A 17,218-nucleotide genomic window follows, 5' to 3' on the forward strand; every position below is an offset into this window, starting at 1 on the left:
TATCCACTAACATCTTACAAAATAATAACTAACCACTAACTGCATCTATCTTTATAAATAGTAAGAACAATTTTGTTATTTTGTTTTTGGTTTAATAGCCTCTATAGAGGTCAAATACTTAATCTTTTCAAATCTAGCAAATATTTTGCATGCACAACACACCCTTTCTTTCTTTCCTTTTGTGATCATATGGTCATATGAAATCATATTTTTGAAATAAGGTAAAACATGCATCTACATATTCAAAATTCTATTCAACTTCTTTGCAAATGACAACATCATTTAACAGTTCAATAAGTTTTATTGAAATCTATCTTGAACGTCTAATTCTTTATTTTGTTGGAACATTATAATTCTTCTCATTTATAATTCTTCTTTTTGTTTTCTTTAGGTTGTACGTACCAGTGCATCTGTTAATGGTGTGAAGGTTGAAGGGAACCTGATGTGAATAGATGCAAACCTTCTCTTTGTATTATTTTAGTTATATTGTAACATATGTGTATTTATTTAAAACTTTATTGTAAAAGAAATAAACAAATATAGTGTAATAAAAGCACCTTTTTTTTCATTTTGTCAAGAAATTTTAATAAATAATAAATTAAATTAATTATATATATATATATATATATATATATATATATATATATATATATATATATATATATATATATATATATATATATAATAGAATTAATATTCATGTCATTTAACCACTAACTCCATAACTTCATCGTGGTGCTCAAAAAAAAGTTTTTACATCTATCTTTATAAATAGTAAGAACAATTTTGTTATTTTGTTTTTGGTTTAATAACCTCTATAGAGGTCAAATACTGAATCTTTTCAAATCTAGCAAATATTTTGCATGTACAACACACCCTTTCTTTCTTTCCTTTTGTGATCATATGGTCATATGAAATCATATTTTTGAAATAAGGTAAAACATGCATCTACATATTCAAAATTCTATTCAACTTCTTTGCAAATGACAACATCATTTAACAGTTCAATAAATTTTATTGAAATCTATCCTTGAACGTCTAATTCTTTATTTTGTTGGAACGTTATAAATTTTTAAATTTTACTAACATTTGAATATACATGTTTAAGGTTCAAGTTAGTGATGTTGTTATTTCTCTTTCCACTTCTTCATGTTTATTCTCTTTATATAAGATCTTTCATTTTGAAATTCTTTTAATTTTATTAATGTGTTAATCTTTGATTTTTTTTGTAGGTACAATTTTGAAGGAACACGGAACATAATTTTTATTAAAGAATTAGTGAAGAAGTTGAATTGTAAAAGATGGAGGTTAGAAAATAATGTTATAATATTATTTTGTTAATTTATTTTTGTTATTCAATATTTTAATAATGGAGGTAAAGATTTTTTAATTTTATTTTGTTGATCTTTATTAATATTTAATTATTTGATTGTAGGTAAATATTTTGAAGTTCTTCTAATTTTATTAGTGCTTATTTATTTTTGATTTTTTTGTAGATACAAATTTTGAAGCATTATGAAATATATATTTTAGAAAAAATGTCTTGATGAAGTTGGATTGTGAAAGGTAGAGATTAAAAAATGAAGTTGGAATGTGAAATATGGTGGATTAGAAGATAAATGTTATAATATTATTTTTTAATTTAATTTTTATTCATTATTATAATATGATATATATGTTGTTCTAATTTTATTAATATTTGTTAATCCATGATTTTTTTTAGGTAATAAATGATGGAGTTCTTCTAATTTTATTGATGTTTATTAATTCTTACTTTTTTTGTAGGTACAAATGTTCTTCTATTTTTGTTTATGTTTATTAATTTTTAATTATATTTTTTTAGGTACAAATTTAGTATTACGAGACATAATTTTCATAAATTTTTTGATGAAGAAGTTGGATTTGTGAAAAATGAAGGATTAAGAGATAAATATTATAGTATTATATTATAGTATTATTTTTAATTTATTTTTATAATTCAACATTATTATATGTGATTTTATTCTATTCTTATTTATGTTTGTTAATTCTTTATATTTTTTTGTAGCCATTGATTTTGAAATTATTTAATATTATTGACATTTGTTACTTTTAATTTATTATATCATTTTTTTTAGCATTCTTTATTTCTATTTCTTACTTATGTTTAATTTTTGGCTTATTTACTTTTTTTATTATGGTTTGTGTAATTCTTATTTATCAATGATTTTTAAATATAAATTAGTGAATGCTTTTTTCAAAATATTTTTATACTTTGCATTTTTTGTAATTTTATTAAAAATATTTTTTATTTTTTAATTTATCCAAATTATTAATATTTTTATAAAAAACACCATTAATATTAAATATTTAAAATTACTTTTTTTAGTAATAGTATTTTAATCAAATTTACCGTGCATCGCACGGGTAGACGACTAGTACATTATTAATACCAAAACTTAGTCAAAATTGCAATTTTTCAAAAAGTTGTATTTCAAAAATGATTTTTATTAAAATCTATTTGAAATAGTTTCAAAATTAAATAATTTTTTAAAATTTTGATATCCAAATTTTTTTTCAATAAATAAATGAAATACCTAAAATCACATTTTAAGAATAACTAGTCAAACAAAATTTTTATTTGAAACTTTTATAAAAAGTTTCAAATAAAATTTTTTTACACAAAATTATGTAAGACTATAAAAATCATTTTTTAAAAAAAACCAAAACAAACGGGTCATCAGAACGAGGAAAGTAAAAAAAAAAGTTGACTTCAAATCCAATAGCATCAACTTGTGCTGCAAGCAATGAGAATACCCAAACTTTAAGGAATAAACAAAACTAAATGACTATTAGTATTGAGAACCAGCCCAAACAAAAATCATGACAAGACTGGTCACAGATGAAATCTCTGGCCAAGTAGCTAAGCTTCCACATTGAAAGATCGTCAGTTTGCAAGTGAAATCCATAAAATAATGATAATCTACAACTCATTTTGACCTAAAATAATGAAAATGCATGTATGCATGTAATTGGATTAAAATCCACCATGATGCATGATATAACCAAATGATAAGTAAAATTAAAGGTGGGGCAAAATTGGGGTGCGACAACCCGCAATACATATATTTATATAGTATCATTTATATTATTATAAAAAATACACATTTATCAATTTTTTAAAAATATATCGCTATTAAATTATTACACATTTTAATAAAAGTGTGTATTTATTTCATAATTCAACAATAACATCTATAATTTTTTTAATTTTGTAAAAAAAACTAAAAATTATATGATATTTTGTAATTAATTGATTTAATTTTATTACAAACGCGGATAAACGGGTAGGGAAATGGATACTGAGGTACCCAGAGGGTAAGGGCATGAGTATGAACATTGGTGCCTACGCGGGTATAGGCTCGGGTACAAAGATTTTTTCAAACCACAGGTATAGGGACGAGTACTTTAGTACACTGCCCAAACCCTACCCATTGACATCCCTATGTATGGTCGTGCTAATATATGAGTTCTCAGATGAATGATACAGGATAGTGAAAGTAGACAAATCATGCATCCAAGAGAGTACACACACTATGAAAGTTGGTGTTGTACAATTTTATCTATTTTTATATAACTCGCTCTTTTTTCTCGTATTTGATTTTAGAAAGTCAATTGGGTATGTCGGGATAGATTAGCATGCACCCCGTGTCCTGCTTAATTATTTTGTTAATTTTATTTCTTTGCATTGAATCCCCCAATATTTTGATCACTATAGCAACACATCGTTTGAGTAAAAAATGGTACTCAAATATATCTCATGGTGATTCGATATCTTTTACTACTTCACATTGTCGTGCAAGTGCGACTTACATCAGATAATAATGGAGGTTTTCTTTCATTTTGGTGTAGTTCTAAAGGGTGAGCCCTCTTCTCCATTTTTGGTCTTAAATTTCTTTGTGTTTTCTTGTAGCGGGGAACTTCGAAGTCGGTATATTTTGTGGTTAACATGTATTCCAAATCTTTGTTGGAAGATAAAAAGAGTTTGTGGGATGACTTTTGCTTCCAAAAATCTATTTTTGGTGGTGAGGTTTTGTGTAACCTTGGTGATGTTAATGTGATCATTTCACCTAATGAGCAGAGAGGAAACAATGGCACTTTATTAGCCTCGTGTAGCGCTGAACATGTTACCTTCTCTTCCTTTATCACCCATATGGAGTTAATGGACCTCCCTTTTTTGATTTAATAACCATTGATTGTCCCATTTTTATATTTTGGAAGTTGGTTCTCAATTCCTAGTTTACTTTTTCCAATGAGGATTGGGAAGTATATGCCCTTATGGGTAAGCATTAATCCCATAAGGCTACTTAAGGTTGGAATAAGCGGGTGTTTGGTGACATTGACTCCCATATGGAGTCTCTCATGGTAATTGTGTAACACCCATATATAATTACATGCATCAAATCATATAAATATACATGAATCCAAGTATTTGGTACTGAAATACCAATAAGTTCCTAGTCAACACATTATACATATTAATGCCCTAATACAAAAATTCTACACAATGGCATAACACATATAAGATGTTCAAAATAAAATACTAAGAACTAGATCAACAATGATCACAAAATGTAATCCACAACGGAAGCTTCGCCATACCAAAAGAACATAAGGAATAAGGGATCAATTGCTTTCTCCTTACCCTTCGCGGAACCTGTAGTACCTGAAATCAATATATAATGGGGTGAGATATAAAATCTCAGTGAGTTCCCTATCCTATGGATCCTCTCGGCTTTACAAGGTTCTAACCTATAAGTCTCAAGTCATAAAAGGAACTAGATCTTGAGCTCTCATACTAACATTATATGGAATCATACTTAGAGTTCAACAACTCAACACAAGATTATTAATCGGAAACCAATACCAAGGCATCCCCATATTCCCGTCCCCTTCTACGTCTAGGAGGTGGCCCGAGTCATGAATCCTTTGGAAAAATCTTGACATACGAAATGGATTCGGACTCATGAGCCTTTCCCCATGAATCGTCACTTCACATGGCCCGTACACCATCACAAGTCTCTACCCGTAGGTTCCATTCGTACACAAAAGCGGGAATCAAACCTGCCAAGATTATGTGCCCTTCCGCACGGTGAATGCCTGTTAGCATTCAAAGGAAAAATAAAGAATAAAGAAAATACTACGGTTCCGATTAATACATCAACAATGGTGATCGCTTCCGCAAACCACTAGGCCTGTTAGCCTTTCATACTTTGGTGACCGCTCACGCAAATCACTAGGCCTGTTAGCCTTTCCTCATAAGATTCAAAACACGTATGTTCCATATAATGTCTCATCCTAGGTTTCCTTGTTAAGCTACATAACCTAACAATCCTAGTTTTCCTCACTTATCCTTTATTCACCTAATAATGAAGTTATTCAACCCTCTTGATATAAACATATATAACAAGGTATACTAATCCACCTGCAATAGAACTCAATAACAATTATAGAGTACACAAGCATCATAACCAAAAGCATAACGTTCTCAAGAATTCGAACGAAAACCAACCCAAGTACTCAAGAAATTCCCGACTCTCGATTAAATAATTCTCCCTTTGTTCCCAAAACCTACACTACTAGAAAGTACACGCTTCTAGCTTCCTATCACTTCGAACGGTGATTAAAACAGGGTTACGGTTCAAAAGTTATGATCGAAACAGTTTTATCTCATCCAACTAAAATTGCTAAGAAAAGGCTTCAGTTCGCGCCGCTAACTGTTGTTCGCGCCGCCAACCTCAGGCAGTGGCAAACTTCACAGAAAACTCGCAATGTTCGCGCCGCGAAGCCTTGTACGCGCCGCGTACTGCTAACAGAACCAAACCCCATAATCTTTCTGCATGGTTCGCGCCGCCACCTACCGTTCGCGCCGCGAAGCGCGCGAAAACAGAAGTTCCAGATCTGTTTTTCTTACCCTTCCCATGGTTTAATCCAACCATTTCCACATCTGAACCTGTTCCAGATCACACTAATGCATAGAAACAACATAACTATAATATCCTTATAGCTTACCACTCCTATCCATGAATATCCAAGATTTAATTCACAAACCTAGGTTTTTCTATAGAAAACCCCCAATTCCAAAACTATGATTTTCATCCATAAATCAAAAGTTATAAGTTTCTAACTAGAACCCACCTCGATTAGGAGTCGTTGATGTCGAAGATGAGTCGATTCGGCGGAGAAATGGTGAAGATCCAAGCTTTTCTCCTCTTTCTCCTTTGCTCTTCCTTCTCTCTACTTCTTCTCTCTATCTTTCTCTTTTGATGAAGAATAATGAAGGAGAAAGCAAATTGAAGGATATAAGAAAATATCTTAAGTTAGCACTACTAACTCATATGTCCAAAAGTATCTCTAATACACCAATTAATAAAACCTCAGTGTCAGCTTATAACATTAGAGCATTTATTAAATACGGGGTATTACATCCTCCCCCCCTTAAATAGAAATTCGTCCTCGAATTTAAGAATTACCTAAAAGGGTGAGGGTAAGCATCCCGCATTACCAATCCAAGTCCCCAAGTAGCATCACCTGGATGTGTTGCATCCCACTGAACCTTAACAAGAGGAATTTCCTTATTTCGTAACACTTTAGTCTCTCTTCCCACGATACGTCTCGGTAAAGGTTCAAAAGTCAAATCTGATTCTAACTCAACTGCATCTGTTAACACTGGCTGAAAGGGATCGGGAATAAACTTCCGAAGTTGAGACACGTGAAAAACATCATGCATTTCCGATAGAGAAGGTGGTAAAGCTAAACGATAAGCTACTTCACCAATCCTTTCTAGAATCTCATACGGTCCCACGTATCTCAGACTTAACCTTCTCGACTTAAACGGTCCCAAAACTCTACCATTACCAACTCCTGATCAACACAACGGTGTTCTGCATTTTCTCTCATACAATACTTCATAAGGTGTCATACCAATACTCGCGTGATAACTATTATTACACGCAATTCAACAAATGGCAAAAGCTCTTTCCAATTTCCTCTACTTTCAAGCACACACGCTCTAACATATCCCCTAAGGTTTATATCGCTTATTCCGTTTGACTGTCTGCTTGAGGGTGATTCGGCGTGCTCAACACCATTCAGATCCCGTGACTTGTTGAAAAGCTCTCCAAACTCGACGTAACTTTGGACCTCTATCCGACACTATACCAGAGGGTACACCATGTAACTTCACCGTTTCTGCAATAAATAACCGTGCAAGATGACTTGTCTTGTAAGTAGTCTTCACGGTTAAGAAATGTGCAGATTCCGTCAACCGATCTACAATCACCCAAATAGAATCATATCCATCTTGAGTACGAGGTAAACTAACTGCAAAATCCATTGAAATACTATCCCATGTTCTTTGATGTTCTATCTTTACTTGTTGGCATACGGTACACTCCGATACGTACACCGCGACATCTCTTTTCATTCCGGACCACCAATAATCTCTTTTCAAATCTTGATACATTTTTGAAGAACCCGGATGTATAGTGAAAGCACCCTTGTGAGCTTCATCCAAAATCCTTCCTTTCAATAGCGCATCGCCCAGAACACAAAACCTCTGATTAACATAATCACCCCATCTGTAGTTCGAGTAAATCTTGGTTGAACCAACCCCTCTTGTAACTTAGTATCAGACGCTTGTGCTCGTTGGATGTCGTTTCTCAAAATAGAATTAACATTCAAGTTTCCCATCAACACTCCATTTTCAGTCCAACAAATTGAAGGTTAAAATCTCGAAATCTTTCCACAATGTATACTCTAACACCATCAATTCGGCTCTCTTTAACGCCTTCCGACTCAAAGCATCCGCCACTATATTTGCTTTGCCTCGATGATACTTCAAGTCAAAATCATAATCCTTTAAGTATTCCATCCACCGCCTCTGACGCATATTCAACTCCTTCTGGTCGAATAGGTACTTTAAACTCTTGTGGTCGCTGAACATTTCAAAATGAACTCCATACAAGTAACGACGCCACACCTTCAGGGTAAAAACAACCGCAGCCAATTCTAAATCATGAGTTGGATAATTCTCTTCGTGAACCTTTAACTGTCGGGATGTGTATGCTACCACCTGACCATCCTGCATCAAAACCCCTCCTAACCCATTCTTGGAAGCATCGCAAAATACTTCGTAGGACTTATTTGGATCAGGAACGATTAAAACAGGAGCAGTCGTCAATCTTTCCTTCAAACCCATGAAACTCTGTTCACACCCCGAATCCCAATCATAATGACACTCCTTCCGAGTAAGTCTAGTCATTGGTAAAGCCAATTGAGAAAACCCTCTCATAACCCTTCTGTAGTAGCTGGCTGCACCCAAGAAACTTCGGACTTCTGAGGCATCCTTCGATCTCTCCCAAATAATTTACCGCTTCAATTTCGACGGATCCCCCGCCACACCTCCTTGAGATATGACATGACCAAGAAATCTTACCTCCGTCATCCAAAACTCACACTTGCTTAACTTACCAAACAATTGATTCTAGCAATACCGACAGAGAAATTCTCAGGTGCTCTTCGTGCTCTTGTGGAGTACGAGAATAAATAAGAATGTCATCAATAAAGACTACTACAAATTGATCTAAGTAAGGCTGGAATATCCGATTCATATAATCCATGGAAACAGCTGGAGCATTCGCAACACCGAAAGGCATCACCAAGAATTCATAATGACCATAACGGGTTCTAAATGCAGTCTTTGGCACATCTGAGCTTTTCACACGGATTTGGTGAAACCTGACCGTAAATCAATCTTCGAGAACACACAGGCTCCTTTCAGTTGATCTAACAGGTCGTTTATCCTTGGTAAAGGGTATTTGTTCTTGATAGTGGCGTTATTCAACTGACGGTAATCAATACATAACCTCATCCCACCGTCCTTCTACTTTACTAACAACACCGGAGCTCCCCACGGTGAGACACTAGGTCGCACGAAGTGTTTATTCATCAGCTCCTCCAATTCTCTCAATCCAGGTGGTGCCCTCCGATACAAAGAAACGGATATAGGAGTCGTTCTCGGTATCAGGTCAATAGAGAATTCCACTTCCCTTTCCGGAAGGAAGAGAACTAACATCCTTGGGAAAAACATCAGGGAAACCACTAACAGCAATTGTGAAATCTCGAATCGCCACCCGTCTCCTTAGCAAGAACCAACAGAACACACTCCTCTTTCTCAAACAAGAATTTAATCATGCCTACCGTACCTTCCCGTATAGTAATTAAACATCTTTCGGAGTAACTTCTTCAGATGGAATAATGATCAACTTCTCTTCACACCCAATGAATACTAAAAATAGCAGAAGACCTATCCATTCCAAAACAACATCTACTTTCTTAAGTGGTAAACAATTAAGGTCAATCTAGAAGTTTCCTACCACCCACAGATAACACACAATTCTCATACACCAACGGTGTCTCGACTATCTCATCCAAGGCATACATTCGACCAGTACTTCTTCCTTACATTTGATTCCTATTCTGAGGTCCATTCCTCACCACATGCCTTTCTTGTCAATAATAAAGCATTTCACCCTTTTTAAGATTACGCCTTCCAAGGTGATTCTTACCACAACCACGACACACCGGAGGTGCACTAAACCGAGAACCTTACACTTGTTTCCCTTAGAAAACTTGTGACCTAGGCCGAAACTGTTAGCTTGGCCTTCCTCTCTCATTCTGATTCTTCTTCAAATTTTCCTCAGCTTGAACTTTCTTCAAACTTGTCTCAGCCACATAACATCATCACAACAACCCCGTATAGGTAGTGAACTCCCTCTAGGACACACTATGCGAAATTTCAGCCCTTAAACCAAACAAAACTGGCCCACCTTCCAACTCTCATTAAGAGCATACCCGGCCTCCCTAGAATAAGCAGCCGGAATTCCAAACTTCTCTGCACAAGTAGCTACCGACATATTCTCCTGCCTTAACTATTGGAATTCCAATTCCCTTTTAGTCCTCAGGGAACTAGGAAAATATTTCTCCATAAAAGTGGTCTTGAAATTAACCCACTCCTTAGGTACTTCTTGAATAGTCATCAACGCAGAAGCACTCTTCCACCATCTCATCGCTGGACCTTTTAGCGAATGAGAAGCAACACCACCTTGCCCTCATCACTACAATGCACGATCTCCAAGATTCCTTCCACATTGGCCACCCACTCGTGTGCCTTAATAGGATCTAATCCGCCATGAAATTCCGGAGGATTCATGCGAATGAAATCCTTATAAGTCGCACCTGCAGCTTCGGGTACAACCACTGGAACATATGACCGCCATTCCTCTGTTGCATCATCTGCAGCATGAACTGATTCTGCTGCTGTTGCATGAACTGGGGCCACGGAATATTCTCACCGCCATTCGGTTGATTCACTTGTGGGGGTTGAGTGTGGGGGTCTACCACGAGTCCTGCGTCCGTCCACCATGTTCCTGGAGGTCATGAAAATGGGATTAAGTTGATCAGGCTTAATACCATAGTCATAACACAACAAAAATCATGGGAACCCAACACATCTTGGACAGAAAGAAACACTTATAATATCTCATGGCTAGGTCGAGGATACGACCTGCTCTGATACCAACTGTAACACCCATATATAATTACATGCATCAAATCATATAAATATACATGAATCCAAGTATTTGGTACTGAAATACCAATAAGTTCCTAGTCAACACATTATACATATTAATGCCCTAATACAAAAATTCTACACAATGGCATAACACATATAAGATGTTCAAAATAAAATACTAAGAACTAGATCAACAATGATCACAAAATGTAATCCACAACGGAAGCTTCGCCATACCAAAAGAACATAAGGAATAAGGGATCAATTGCTTTCTCCTTACCCTTCGCGGAACCTGTAGTACCTGAAATCAATATATAATGGGGTGAGATATAAAATCTCAGTGAGTTCCCTATCCTATGGATCCTCTCGGCTTTACAAGGTTCTAACCTATAAGTCTCAAGTCATAAAAGGAACTAGATCTTGAGCTCTCATACTAACATTATATGGAATCATACTTAGAGTTCAACAACTCAACACAAGATTATTAATCGGAAACCAATACCAAGGCATCCCCATATTCCCGTCCCCTTCTACGTCTAGGAGGTGGCCCGAGTCATGAATCCTTTGGAAAAATCTTGACATACGAAATGGATTCGGACTCATGAGCCTTTCCCCATGAATCGTCACTTCACATGGCCCGTACACCATCACAAGTCTCTACCCGTAGGTTCCATTCGTACACAAAAGCGGGAATCAAACCTGCCAAGATTATGTGCCCTTCCGCACGGTGAATGCCTGTTAGCATTCAAAGGAAAAATAAAGAATAAAGAAAATACTACGGTTCCGATTAATACATCAACAATGGTGATCGCTTCCGCAAACCACTAGGCCTGTTAGCCTTTCATACTTTGGTGACCGCTCACGCAAATCACTAGGCCTGTTAGCCTTTCCTCATAAGATTCAAAACACGTATGTTCCATATAATGTCTCATCCTAGGTTTCCTTGTTAAGCTACATAACCTAACAATCCTAGTTTTCCTCACTTATCCTTTATTCACCTAATAATGAAGTTATTCAACCCTCTTGATATAAACATATATAACAAGGTATACTAATCCACCTGCAATAGAACTCAATAACAATTATAGAGTACACAAGCATCATAACCAAAAGCATAACGTTCTCAAGAATTCGAACGAAAACCAACCCAAGTACTCAAGAAATTCCCGACTCTCGATTAAATAATTCTCCCTTTGTTCCCAAAACCTACACTACTAGAAAGTACACGCTTCTAGCTTCCTATCACTTCGAACGGTGATTAAAACAGGGTTACGGTTCAAAAGTTATGATCGAAACAGTTTTATCTCATCCAACTAAAATTGCTAAGAAAAGGCTTCAGTTCGCGCCGCTAACTGTTGTTCGCGCCGCCAACCTCAGGCAGTGGCAAACTTCACAGAAAACTCGCAATGTTCGCGCCGCGAAGCCTTGTACGCGCCGCGTACTGCTAACAGAACCAAACCCCATAATCTTTCTGCATGGTTCGCGCCGCCACCTACCGTTCGCGCCGCGAAGCGCGCGAAAACAGAAGTTCCAGATCTGTTTTTCTTACCCTTCCCATGGTTTAATCCAACCATTTCCACATCTGAACCTGTTCCAGATCACACTAATGCATAGAAACAACATAACTATAATATCCTTATAGCTTACCACTCCTATCCATGAATATCCAAGATTTAATTCACAAACCTAGGTTTTTCTATAGAAAACCCCCAATTCCAAAACTATGATTTTCATCCATAAATCAAAAGTTATAAGTTTCTAACTAGAACCCACCTCGATTAGGAGTCGTTGATGTCGAAGATGAGTCGATTCGGCGGAGAAATGGTGAAGATCCAAGCTTTTCTCCTCTTTCTCCTTTGCTCTTCCTTCTCTCTACTTCTTCTCTCTATCTTTCTCTTTTGATGAAGAATAATGAAGGAGAAAGCAAATTGAAGGATATAAGAAAATATCTTAAGTTAGCACTACTAACTCATATGTCCAAAAGTATCTCTAATACACCAATTAATAAAACCTCAGTGTCAGCTTATAACATTAGAGCATTTATTAAATACGGGGTATTACAAATTGTGAGAAATCTAGATACATTGACTCCCTTTATAAGTTTATGGATAAATATTTGGCTACGAGGTTATGATGTGTGATGGATAAAATCATTAGCCCTAACTAGTCCTCCTTTTTAAATGGGAGAATGTTGGTTGATGGCATAGTGGTTATCAACAAGGTGAATGATTTTGCTAAGCCAATCAAGAAAGCTTGCCTTAATTTTAAAGTTGATTTTGAGAAAGCATATATGCTTAAATTAGCTGGAGTTTCCTAGATTATATGCTTATTAGATTTTTCTTTAATGATAAGTGGAGAGCTTCGATTAAAGCCAATGTCTTCTTTGGTATTCTAGCTATGTTGATCAATGGTTCCCCAACTCTAGAAGTGTTGAAGCAGGGAGACCCTCCATCTCCTTATCTCTTCCTCCTAGTGGAAAAATGCTTGAATGAGATGATTCAAAGGGCTTTTGAGCACAGTCTTTTTTCAAGTTTTAAAGTCCGCCCTCCAATTTGGAGGTCTCTCACCTTTAATATGTTTATGATATCTTCGGTTGAGAATTTATGAACTATCAGTGATATTTTGAGGAGTTTTATGGTTGCCTCGCACCTCGGGGTTAATTTTTAGAAAATTAGTTTGATTAGGATAAATGTTGACCCCTCCCCCTTTTCTTTAACTTTATGAGGATTTGATACATTGTAAGAATGAGTATCTTTCATTTTAGTATATAGGGTTTCCAGTTGGAGCCAATAGACAATCTCTCATCTAACAATAACACCTCTCTATACCGACAATACTAGTGTTATTCATATTGCAGCCAATCCTGTTTTTCACAAACATACTAAGCATATCGAGGTGGATTGTCATTCTATCCAGAAATCCTTTATGAATCACATTAAATATTTTCCGCATGTCTCCTCACAACTTCAGCTTGCCGATATAATCATCAGGGCATTTCCCCGCCCTCGACATTAATTTCTCGTAAGAAAATTGATGTTGTTTGACCAACCGCATCAATTTGAGGGGGTGTCAATAAAGATATCTGATATTTTTAGTTTCATATTATATTTTGTATGTCATAGAAAGTTACTAATTGTATATTATTAGAATTCAAATCAAAATATATTTATAATTTGTAGTAATAATTATGAAATAATTTGTAATTATTAAAATTGTACTATATATGGAGGAATACTTAATGAGAAAAGCATCGAGACAAAATTAGTTTTGAAAAAATTAGTTAATCTAGGTTAGTATTCTTGAGTGTCTTGGTTTTAGTAATGGAAGTGTGAGATATATAAGTTGAGGCATACAAATATTAAGAGGTAAAATTATTATGTGAGTAGATGGAAATTCCAAATCATAAATGTTAGTATATGCAAGACTTGTGAATGAAAAGAGATGGATCTATAATGTTGTTGCTTAATAAAATTCATGTGTTTGTGTTTATGATTTAACCTTGTTGTTGCTTAATAAAATTATAATGTTGCATCTATTTTTTGTGAATGTCTTTTTTTCCATTAGTGTGAGAGGTGACAATGTCATAATTTGATTTTTAAAATTAATACCGTTAAGGGTGGTTTTAAATTTTCGTAATATTTAAACGTCTATTTTACAATTAACAATCGTTTCAACTGTCACAATTATATTTTTACAAAAATTTATAGTTGGGCGACAATTTTTTAAACCGTCGCAAAATTCGCTCGCGGCACAAGATTTTGAAACAATTGACAAATTGTCTCAACCCAAAGTTAGCGAAGGTTCAAACCGCCGCAACAACTAAAAATAACCAAAGATAATCACCCATAAATATTTGTTCAGAAAAAAGAAGAATGCTAATTGAAACTTCCCAATCAAGTCTCTCGTAGACAATTTCCCATTATAACAATAAATGACCATGTAGATAGATTGTTAGAGTATGTGGTACCCCTCGTCTTGTTAATATTATTGTCAACCGCATATTTAAAATTGTATAAGACGCAAAAAATATGATGAAGATATACCATAGACGTATTTGAATATTAGACAAATTCTTAAGAATAAGATAAAAATAATTGGATGATAGATGAAAAATAAAAAGTAGTTAAACAAACTTTCACACTATTTAAATAGTAAAAAACATGTGATAATAATCAGATTTTACCATGATAACACTTTATTAACAAAATATAAGTGATGAAATCTGATTAGACGAACAAAATTTCATTTAAACTATTTATTGGACTGGTAATTTCATTCTTCTCTAATTAAAAATATATCAATTATAAGCAGTACTAACGTAGCTCTTAACAACATTATCCAACAAAACTTGCAACATTGAGGTGTTTGTAGGACCAACACATCTAGGTGTCTTGAACTGACTCACAGGTACACCTCTTTCAACTTGACTCTCGAGAATCTTCTGGAATGTTCCTTTCTCAACAACTCGGAGTTCAAGAGCATCAATACCTTGGACTTTTCTAGAAGTAACATAACCTGGATCAATAAAAGACTTATCCAAACAGTTACAACACTCAGAAAGAACTTCATCACTGGTTTCACCGTTGATTTCCCAGAATATGACATAGTGTCCCGGTTCTTTGGATAAATCTATGTAGCTAGTGTAGTCAATCATCTCAATTTTCTCCTCAGCTAAAAATTTGGACGCATTTTCTACTGATAATTGTAAATCATTCTCCGTGTTCTTGTCAATGTTGATTGTAAGCAAAAGATTACTTCTGCGCATAAATTTGATTTCTGGAGTCGAGTTATGGAACCCCATAACCTTTACCACATCTCCTAGCCTATATCTGTATAAACCTGCAAATTATGCTATTTTAATTGTAACAAGAGTTTTTTATTTATTTGAAGAGACGAACAAAATTTTAGTAGATCGGAGAAGAAAGAAAGAAAAAGGAATTAGATACCTGCAGGATTGGTGAAAAGAATCTCATACTCCTCCCCAATCTTGACATCAGTTAAACCAACAGGCTTAAGCTCTACTTGATTTGCATCAAGTTGTGCCAACGGAATGAATTCGAAGTAAGCAATTTGAGGAAGAATACAATAGGTGGCAAATTCAGGAGGCACTTTAGGATTCACGTTTGAAGCAATCCCACCTTCTGAAGCACCATATTCCGAAGTCAACAAAGGAACTTCTCCAGCATAATGTCTCAATTTGGTCACATAAGGCAACATTGCACCTGTCATGATCCCTTGAACATACTTAACATTAGGAAAAAGCTCGGGAAACAATCCATACCAATTGCTTAATCCTTTGCATTTCTTGTGGATCAAGTTAGCTAGTTCAGGATTCGGTTTCAGCAATTTGGACATAGTAGTTCTAATGGAAGGAACGGTGATTCTGCTGCTAAGAACACCGTCCTTGATATCATTAACAAGTTCTTCCCAATCTTGTTCAAAAGTTCTAAAAGCATAGAGAATATTGTGTGCAAATGTTGCTGAAATTGATTGAACTTCTTCTCTGAAAAGTAGTCCACATAAAAGGTGGCAATAGAGTGATTGATGAAAATCAGGACTGAAAATTATTTCATGAGGACTAACACTTGGTGCTTTAAGTGCTTGCATTAAATTCTTGTATCCTGGATTTCCGAATACATTTGCAGTGGCTGTTCCTAGCATCACACCCCCTTTTTTTTGTGATGCATTGCTTCTGAAGACAAAGTTTAAAGCCTTCCCATCTTGGATAGGAAAATCTCTATAAAATAAAATTTTGTTAGATTTTATTCAAAGATTGTGAATGGCATGTATTAGTGTGTTATAAATTTAAAGTAATTTAAAATAAGAGCACGTGTCAGTGTGTTATCATTTACATGCTACCTAAACCGAAGGAAAAAATACATGAAATCAGGGGGCGCCAGCTAGCCCGGGCAGGTGCCCTGGCTCAATCCCTATTTTATTTGTACTCCTCCCAATTTAATAGTTGATTTTTAGACAAAATCAGGGGTAAAATTAGTAAAAATAGAGTGTGAAAATTAAAAAAGATGAATAATTAATGGTGTAAAATTTTTGCCCAGACTGCATAAAATTTCTGGCTCTTGAAGTTGAATTTTTAAATGAATAATACCTGTTCCTATAGGCAAAAGAGGTTCGATATAACTGCACTATGTTTTTAAACAATTCATCATTCCATGGAATAAATTTACGATTCCCTTGACTAGTACCAGAACTGCAAAAACATAACAATTTTCTCAAATTAAAAAACTCCTAAGTTTTGCAAATTCAACATAAAATATATAAAAAAAAATTAACAAAAGATATCTCATACCTTAACGACACAGCTGTGATTGGTTTTCGAGTGAGAATAGGAGAAACATCATCAACCAATCTATTGATATAAGGCTCCAAATCTTTGTAAGTGACCAATGGAACACAAGCCTTGAAACTTTCAGGATCAGTTCTTCCATTCAATCCTAAATCCTGCAAATATTCCACAGATGCATTCTCTTCCAAAATCCTTCTCAATGTTTCCTTCTGAACATTCCCAGCATCCTTTGTTATTCTCTCAAATTCTTCAATCACTTTTTCAAAGTCATACTTTTCAACTTCTTCTCTCATCTTCAC

The 17,218-nt window shown here is 34.8% G+C and overlaps 1 protein-coding gene across 1 annotated transcript; it reads right to left on the bottom strand.

The window, feature by feature from the left end:
- Nucleotides 1-14,868: 14,868 nt before the first annotated feature.
- LOC131618303 (jasmonoyl--L-amino acid synthetase JAR6-like) lies at nt 14,869-17,218 on the bottom strand. The gene is made up of 4 exons (XM_058889554.1): nt 16,923-17,218; nt 16,722-16,823; nt 15,562-16,352; nt 14,869-15,454 (listed from the first exon to the last, which is right to left on the bottom strand). Exons 1-4 carry the CDS (start codon nt 17,210-17,212, stop codon nt 14,913-14,915), a joined length of 1,725 nt encoding a protein of 574 aa, XP_058745537.1. The 5' UTR covers nt 17,213-17,218; the 3' UTR covers nt 14,869-14,912.

The sequence above is a fragment of the Vicia villosa genome, linkage group LG7 (genome assembly GCF_029867415.1).
Source record: "Vicia villosa cultivar HV-30 ecotype Madison, WI linkage group LG7, Vvil1.0, whole genome shotgun sequence".
Taxonomy (NCBI): domain Eukaryota; kingdom Viridiplantae; phylum Streptophyta; class Magnoliopsida; order Fabales; family Fabaceae; genus Vicia; species Vicia villosa.

Bases quoted from the DNA above. Each gene is read 5' to 3' on its own strand.
- LOC131618303 (XM_058889554.1), bottom strand. From the start codon at position 17,212: ATGAGAGAAGAAGTTGAAAAGTATGACTTTGAAAAAGTGATTGAAGAA. The intron at 16,824-16,922 runs GTATGAGATATC...ATGTTTTTGCAG, and splicing joins ATCACAGCTGTGTCGTTAAG to TTCTGGTACTAGTCAAGGGA. The intron at 15,455-15,561 runs GTATCTAATTCC...CATAATTTGCAG, and splicing joins TCTTTTCACCAATCCTGCAG to GTTTATACAGATATAGGCTA.